General features: G+C 37.3%; 1 protein-coding gene across 1 annotated transcript; it reads left to right on the top strand.

Moving 5' to 3' along the window:
* Positions 1 to 2,234: 2,234 nt before the first annotated feature.
* On the top strand, positions 2,235 to 3,839 carry LOC138343458 (uncharacterized). Its single transcript, XM_069294692.1, has 4 exons — positions 2,235 to 2,593; positions 2,717 to 2,802; positions 2,986 to 3,101; positions 3,399 to 3,839. The coding sequence occupies exons 1-4, from the start codon at positions 2,235 to 2,237 to the stop codon at positions 3,837 to 3,839; spliced, it is 1,002 nt and encodes a 333-aa protein (XP_069150793.1).
* Positions 3,840 to 9,024: the final 5,185 nt, after the last annotated feature.

Genomic DNA, 9,024 nt, shown 5'->3' with positions numbered 1-9,024 from the left:
CATTGGCTAAACCTATCCCACATCTGTATCAATCCTTTCAAATCCGAGAGTGTGCCGAACATGAAGACCTTAGGGAAGGAATCTGTGACCTCTTCGAGGAAATCGATGTTGTTGTTGAGGAGGAGGTCGATCTAGCTGGTATTCGCGATGTTGAACCAGGGGAGGTGCTGCGGAACTGGACCTCCACGTCGATCTTGATACGTCGAATTCTTCGGTAGAAAGGTGTCATTTCATGCACATTAAAATTGTTGGTAGTCCGGAGAGGCCCGAGACCCACTATTTTTGCATTTTCTTAAGTATTAAAATTTTCATTATGATGTTCAAAAAAGGAAACATGGCCCATATGCCATGGCCAAAGTTTGCATTGTTTTTAAATTAAAGCTTCTTTGTTTTAACTTTATTTATTTAGTTGTTTGGTATACCTTACTTTAATAATTTTGTCTTTTTATGATTACAGTAACATAAGTTACAGACCTGGAAATGTCATGTCATGTCACAAGCTAAATGAACAAAATGAGGCAGGTGACGACAAGGTTGACGATTATGACGAAGAAACTGAGGAACCAGATTATGTTGCTGAGTAATTTATGCAGTTGGAGAATCAGCATAAACCAAATCTAGAGGAAATGGAAAACGGTGAATTTGGGAGATTCAGAATGTGTTAAAGAGGTTAAGATCAGTATCCACATAAATGAAGCTCAGAAAGAAGGCCAAATTCATTTGATTGCTGAATATACTGATGTGTTCATTTGGGATGTTGGGACATATAAGGGTTGAGTACTGACGTTGTATCTCATAAGCTACCGATTAACCCGGGGTTCGATCCGGTTAAGCAAAAAACTCAAAAATTCAAGCCTGAACTGAGATTGGAGATTAAGGAAGAGATTACGAAGAAAATAGATTCCCGATTGGTGGAAGTGACACAATATCCAACTTGGCTGGCCAATGTTGTTCCGGTCGCTAAGAAAGACGGGTAAATCAGGATTTGTGTTAACTATAGAGATCTCAACAAAGCTAGACCGAAGGATAATTTTCGTTGCCGAATATTCATATTTTGATTGACAACTATGCTAGTATTAGGAAGACGCAGAAAAGACGGCTTTCATTACACTATGGGGTGTATATCACTACAGGGTGATGTCGTTTGGCCTCAAGAATGTGGGTGCCACCTACGTGAGATATATAATTACCATTTTTAACGGCATGATCCATAAGGAGATTGAAGAGTGCGTGGATGACGTCATAATCAACTCTCGTGGGAGTTCGGACCACTTGACACATCTAAAGAAATTCTTTGATCGTCTCCGTCGTTACAACTCGAAGTTGAATCCCGCCAAATGCGCTTTTGGAGTTCCAGCCAAGAAGTTATTGGGATTTATAATCAGCAGGAGGGGTATTGAGCTAGACCATTTTAAGATTAAAGCAATTCAAGTCCAAAGACAAGAAAAGAGGTGATGAGTTTATTCGAAAGGTTAAACTACATCAATCGATTTATAGCTCAATCAACCGTGGTGTGTGACCCTATTTTCAAGCTTCTGAAGAAAGACACCCCAACAAAGTGGACTAGAGAGTGTAAGACTTCTTTTGACGCTATAAAGAACTATTTGTCAGATCCACCAGTATTGGTTCCTCCGCGAGAAGGGAGTCATTTGTTGTTGTACTTGTCCATCTCATATAGCGCATTCGGATGTGTACTTGGTCAACACGATGAGACAGGAAAGAAGGAAAGGGATATCTATTATATAAGCAAGAAATTTACTCCATACGAGTCTCGTTACACTTTGTAGGAGAGAAGGTGTTGTGATTTGACGTGTCTTTCCCAGAAGTTGAGACATTATTTGCCTTCTTATACTACATACCTCATTTCCAGAATAAATCCACTGAAGTATATGTTCTAGAAAGCAATGTCAACAGAAAAGTTAGTTAAGTGGCAAATGTTTTTGAGTGAGTTTGACAATGTGTATGTGATTCAGAAAGAGATAAAGGCAAAGGCTTTGGCTGATCATCTTGCAGAAAATCATGTTGATGAAGAGTATGAACCGCTTAAGATTTATTTTCATGATGAAGAAGTGTCATTTGTGGGTGAGGATATTTCTGAAGAGTATCCAGGTTGGAGATTATTCTTTTATGGAGCGCCAAATCATCAAGTTAAAGGTATTGGAGCAATCTTAGTGTCAGCATCCTGTCATCAGTATCCCATGGCGGCTAAACATTGATTTAATTGCACGAACAACATGGCCAAATACGAAGCTTGTGTTCGTGGTTTGAAAATGGATATCGACATGAATGTCTATGAGTTATTTGTTATTAGAGACTCAGATCTTTTGATTCATCAAGTCCAAGGAGAATGGGTTGTGAAGAACCCAAAGATTATACCTTACGTACATTACGTGCAGAAGTTGTGCAAAAGATTTTGTAACATCGAGTTCAGACATACTATTAGAGTACAGAATGAATTGGCCGATGTTCTTGCTACCATCGCTTCGATGATTAAACATCTGGACACAGATTATATTGGTCCTCTGGATATAGAGTTGAAAGAACATCCACTCCATTATTTCCATGTTGAAACAGAACCAGACGGTTTGCCTTGGTAATTTGATATAAAAAAGTATTTGGAATCTGTAACTTATCCCGATGATGCTACGGCCAACCAAAAGAAGTCGATATGCCGTGTGGCTCTCAATTTCTTTCTAAGTGGAGAATTATTTTATAGGAGGACTCCAGATTTGGGTCTTCTAAGATGTATTGATGTTGTTGAAGCTGTGAAGCTTATTGAACAGATACATGCTGGAGTTTGTGGTACGCATATGAATGGGCTCACTTTGGCAAGAAATATCCTATGAGCCGGGTATTTCTGGATGACAATGGAGAATGATTGTTGCTAATTTGTGCAAAAGTGTCACAAATGTCAAGTGCGCGGTGATTTGATCAGAGTGCCACCTTACAAACTTAATTCTATGAGTTCACCTTGGCCATTCGTAGCTTGGGGAATGGATGTCATCGGTCCGATACAGTTAGCCACTTATAATGGACACAGATTTATTTTGGTCGCCATTTATCATTTCACTAAGTGGGTTGAAGAAGCTTCTTACAAGTCGGTAACCAAGAAAGTGGTGGCTGATTTTGTTTAAAACAATATGATATGTAGATTTCAGGTGCCATAATCCATCATTACTAATAATTGTGCAAATCTCAACAGTCACTTGATGAGAAAGATATGTGAGCAATTTAAGATTACTCATCAAAATTTAACTACTTATCGTCCCCAAATGAACGGAGCTGTAGAAGCCGCCAATAAGAATATCAAAAGGATTTTTGAGGAAAATGATTGACAAGCATAGAGGTTGGCATGAGATATTACCATATGCTTTATTGGGATACCTCACGACTGTCAGAACATCGACTGGTGCTACGCCTTACTTACTACTATATGGAACAGAGGCAGTCATACTGCTGAAATTGACATAGCGTCATTGAGAATCATCCAGGAAGCTGAGTTGAGTAATGTTGAATGGCTGAGAAAGCGGATTGATCAATTAACTATGATTGATGATAAGAGAATAGTTGCCGTCTATCATGGTAAGTTGTATAGGAAGAGAATGGTTCGTGCCTTTCACAAGAGAGTAAGAGCCATAGTTTTAGAAGTTGGTCAATTGGTCCTTAAGCACATTTTCCCTCATCAAGATGAATACAAAGGAAAATTCGCACCAAACTGGCAAGGTCTTTACATGGTTTATAAAGTATTATCTGGAGGTGCTTTGGTCCTGTCGGAGATGAATGGAACTGTATGGCCGAACCCGATCAACTCAAATGCCGTCAAGAGATACTACGTGTGAAGCTGCGGTTTATATTTCTGTTATTTACTTGTAATAATTATGTTTTCTTGTATTTGTTTTGCTTAAATTTTAATCCCTCCTGTAATGAACTACGTCTGACCTGAATTCTCGAGAATGAGATGCGTAGGCGGACTATGTTAGCTTTGGTCACCCTATTTACCCCTTTTAATATTTTCTTGTATTTGAACTACGTTCGACCTGAAAGATCAAGAATGAAATATGTAGGCAGCCTATGTCGGCCTCGGTCGGTTTCTCTATAGTTTTTCTTAATTTGTCAATCTTTGAGAAGGGGGAACTATGTTTGACCTGATTCCTGCCTCAAAGGGATACGTTGGCGCCACAAGGATTCAGTTATATCTCCCGGTAAGATTTCTATTTCTTTTTACAATAGAAACTGGGACAGAATTTTTGAGAGGGACTTAAAAATTCTCAGAATCAAAAAAGATTCCTCCTCACCAAGTCAAGACAGAAGATATTTTGAGATTTTCAAATGGTACAGGATTTTGAGAAGATCTCAAAATTCCGCGATCTGCTCAGTTACAGTAGAAAGATAAGCAAGACAGTTAACTGAGACAGAAATTTTGAGGATGGCCTCAAAATTTCAGGATAGGTTTATCTACGAGTCTTGAGTGACTCTAAAACTCCCTAGCGAATAATTAGATAGACCTCAAAGCATTAGACTCAAATAAGTTTGTTATGTCTGATATGACACGACTTGGCAGTGACCTTTTTAAGATACTATCTCTCGAAAATTTACTTCTCTTAAATTCCTTTTTATGTTTCATTTTTTTGGCATAAAATACTTTGTCTTATTTATTAAGAGTCGGGAGATCAGAAAATCAATCGGAGATAGCAGGAATAGGAGTAGATAACTGAAGAAATCGACACAAATCAGTTTGTTTTTACAACTAAAATATTTTCTGCGGACGCAGGTTTATAGCTTTGCTTTGAAATTGGAAAATTCTTTCGATGAATGAATACGGAGAAGTAAGAGAAGGAGAAAACCGTTCCAGAATCATCATATGTCACTTATGTCGAAGACTTGGGAATATGAATTGTTTATTTCAATCAATTTCCAACAACATGAAACTTGTAAAGAACGTCAAGCTAGATTCAAAGGTTAATCAAGCGAAAATCTTAAGGGAGAGTTTACGGCTTCCGTAAAGGACGCTATTTGCATCACATTGCCAAACAAGATAGTGTCGTTACCCGGAGGGGGTCATTTATTTTATTATCGATCAAGACGGTGCATTACCCATAGGAAACAGTTATTTTATTGTTGAACAAGGCGATGTATTATCTGGAAGTCGTTTTACCGTTACCATCATTGGAGATGATATGAAAATCATGCATCGCGAGTCAACGTCCATGCATCGCGAGTCAATATCCATGCATCGTGGAAAATCATGCATCGCGAGTTAATATTCAAGCCTCACGGAAAGATATTCATACCCCGCAAGAAATTATGCATCAGGAGAAGATTCCATGCCTCGTCGAAACTTATGCATTGCGAGAAGATTTCATACCTCGCAAAAATTTATGCGTCACGAGAAGATTTCATGCCTCGTCGAAATTTATACATCGCGAGAAGATTTCATACCTTGCTGAAATTTATGCATCACGAGAAGATTACATGCCTCGTTGAAATTTATGCATCGCGAGAGGATTTCAAGCCTCGCGGAAAGTTCTGCATCGCGGGAAGATTCATACCTCGTAGAAATTTACGTATCGCGCGAAGATATTTATGCCCCGCAAGAAGGAATGCACGACTAAAAAAGGAAATCGTGCATCCCAAGAGAAATATTTATCCATCGTCATCAACTGCATTCTTTTATTTTGATAAAACTAAACATTAATAAGAGCATCGAAGACGATGTCAAGAGAAATATTATCACACGACATTAACTTTCCTTTATTTTGACATCAAATGAAGAATACATTTGAAGATTATATTGGAAACACAAGACATATGATTTATTTGCTTTACGTCAAACCAATCGAGTTAATGACAAATGAGAAGGATAACAACTTAGTGTCGACACGGTGCGGACGACATCAAAAGGGATGCAGCACAACGTGGAAATTTTCTTGGCAGCGAACTGGGACATAGTCCAAAGAGGATTGTCAAACTCTTAGGACGCGAGCAGAGGAGTAACTTCCACCACATTCAAACCACACCCTTATTAAAAGACATGTGGTTTTTTTTTGTTTTTGTCAGTTTCGGTCTCGCATCCTGAAATTTTGGTATTTGCCGGAGGCAAATTTTCAATCTGAGTGACAATGCACCAAGAGATTGGAAATTATGTGCCTGTAAGTTCTTACGTATGGCTGTGAACGTACCACATTCATGGATAAGAGGTTAGAAGCCTCCTTTTAATACTCGTTTAATTTTTTCACTTATCCAAAACCAAAGGTTATCTAGCATAATAGATTTATTTTTCAACCGATCAATTTGAACTTTATAACAGTCTGATTCCTGAAGTTTAAGGATATGTAGGCAGGTTCAATGTTAAAGCTCGGTTGTATTCCAACATTCACTATTAAATATTATTCTCAAGCACTTTGGTGCCTTCATAATTCGGTATGACGATGACTTTTGAATTTTTTCAAAATTGTGCATTAAATCAAGCATATCGAACTACAAGTGTCCTGAGTTCTCGTATAGTCTGAGATATGTAGGAAACCCATATCTAGGGTTCGGCCATAATTTCCGAAATCCATATCAAATCTTGTTAAAAAGATGAATTTGTGGTCGGTCAAAATTGGATTGGTCAATTTCATTTTCCTCGAATTGCTGGCACCAATCCTAGGAAAATGAGGGACAGTTGTTAACTACCAATTTTGGCTCTCTTCGATAAATTAATTCACGAGCTTCTTAATATTCCAAGCGACTTAATTAATAGATATTTTGTGAAATTCAAATATACCTTTCAAAACATATATATGTAAGCATATTTTTAAGAATGTGTGAAAATCATCTTAATTTTTTTTAAAAATGTTTTACTATCTAGTTATGCAATAGTTTATTCTCTATTTTGGAACTAATTCTCTTAATTACGTCAATTATTTTGTCTCGTCAAAGTTAAGAGGCTTATGCGATTAATTCATAGTGATTTTTTTAATCTTTCAAGTTTGTTTGGACCAACCAAATTTGGGCTTTATCTTTTATTATCAGCAGCCCACTCCTCCCAATTTCATTTTCCACCTTCCCAGCCCAATAATTCCAGCTTAAAATATCCTCCATTTTCCATAAGCCTGTGCAAATCTTAACATTCCCAGCCAAACTTTAACTTATATCTAGTAATCCCAACCCCTTTTTATTTTATATCTAACCCTTCTTTTACCTCTTCCAAACCCAACGCAAAAAACCCCAAATCAACCCTTTTCTCCCGACCGACCCCACCGCCCAAGTTCTTCTTCCCTAGAAAATTGAAACCTAGGAGTTTCTGCAGCTTCAACAAGTATGAAATCCAATTTCACGCGTTCTTCCTTTTCCCTCCTCCAAATCGCGCGTCAAAAGAAGGCAGCAACGGGTACCTACAATTTTGCTCTATCCGTACGACCTCTGCAGCACACAAGACACAAGGAATCGTCCTTGGTGTTGTAGGATCAAGCCACGTCACTTGCGCAGGACGAAGGGTCGATCTCGACCCTCCACCTCCCCTCAAATCTGTTCGAATCGCCTAGAATCGAGAGAATATTTGGGGTTTTTTTTGGATAAGGTTTGGAATAAGAATTCCAAATGGGCCGAAAAGTTTTGGAATTTTCTCGTCTTTCCCTCCCTTTAAATAGTCTCTTTTTCTTTCCAACAAGGGATTTTTTTAAGGGAGAAGCCTAAGAAATTTTTGAGAGGGTTTTGGTTTTATTTTAGTTGGAAAATTAGGAATGATTTTTATTCTAGTCGAGAATTTAGAGAAGAAGTGATGAAAATATAGGAAGGAAGTTGTTTTGATCTTAAGTTGTTCTTCTTTACATAAAAAGAAAACAAATCACTATCCAGACTTCCATTCTTTCGCTCGTGTTCAGTTTCTCGTGTTGAAGTATGTTCTAGCTCGTCGTTTCTGTTTTGCTGCCCCTCAAGAGGTAACCTTCTGTTAATTTTGAGTTTGTTTATGTCGGTTGAACATGTATTCCTTGCGATTACCTGATAAATTTTCCTGAGTGTGTTCTGTCTAAATTATTTCCTTCATCTTACTTCTATAAAATGAGTAACGCGTGCTGCGCTTTCAGGGTAGTTCGATGACTCAGTTTGGTCCGTCTTTTTTTTAATTTTTAGTTCGTGGCGTTTAATTTTTTTTTGTTTACTCGACTATATTGACATGATGGTATCTTCTCCTTTGTGTCAAAAATGATTTTAGTTCTTCTTTTATCAGTTAGATATGTTTGAAAAGATTTATCCCATCATCCTTGAATTTAGATTTGGTTTTAGATCACTAACTCTGCCCCTAATTGGTTCAGTTCAGCATTATTGTGACTATCGTGTGACGCGAATGATTTTGCCATCTTTTTCATTTGGTCTCATTTGAATTTATTTATGGTTTCAATGTTCGATGGAGATTTTGTTTATGGTTTTGCCGCATTTGCTGTTAGCATTCCTGTTTTTTACCGCTATTGTTACCTACTTTTTCTGTTGCAAATCTCCGCATTTAAAAATTCTCACAAATGGAAGTGAATAAAAGTTGACTGATTTTTTTTTTGGAAAATAAAAAGAAAAAATAAAAATAAAAATAAATATATCGTTAAAGTCTAGCAATGCAGTGAGTCTTTTTTTATCCAATTTGGATCACTATTAATTAAGATTTCTTACCAATATATATCTATATTTGATTCTAAAATGCATGAGTCGCAAATCATTTTGTCTTTCTTGGAGTGTCAAGTTCTAGCTCGTTTATGCAAGGCGTCAGATCTCAAGTCCTGTTCTTTAGTGAAAAAGTTTTTGGTTTCTTCTAAATTATTAAGTGCTTAGCTTCTTTCTTAAGTTGGACTCTTAGGCCGATTTCTCAAGAATGAAAAAGAATTGGACCTTCTTGATAATACTGTATTCACTTTCTAGTATAAAGTTTAATTCCCTAATAAATTTAGTGCATGTCTGCTCCTCGATGTGTCTATAGTGTTGCTCATGTGGAGGTGATTTTGACTAAAGTATGGGTTTGTTCTTAAATCTTCCTTGTTTAAATGCTTTGTA

The sequence above is a fragment of the Solanum lycopersicum genome, chromosome 1 (genome assembly GCF_036512215.1).
Source record: "Solanum lycopersicum chromosome 1, SLM_r2.1".
NCBI lineage: Eukaryota > Viridiplantae > Streptophyta > Magnoliopsida > Solanales > Solanaceae > Solanum > Solanum lycopersicum.
This window is presented reverse-complemented; position numbering and strand designations above follow the sequence as displayed.

Bases quoted from the DNA above. Each gene is read 5' to 3' on its own strand.
- LOC138343458 (XM_069294692.1), top strand. From the start codon at position 2,235: ATGGCCAAATACGAAGCTTGTGTTCGTGGTTTGAAAATGGATATCGAC. The intron at 2,594-2,716 runs GTAATTTGATAT...ATTATTTTATAG, and splicing joins GAACCAGACGGTTTGCCTTG to GAGGACTCCAGATTTGGGTC. The intron at 3,102-3,398 runs GTAACCAAGAAA...CACGACTGTCAG, and splicing joins AAGAAGCTTCTTACAAGTCG to AACATCGACTGGTGCTACGC.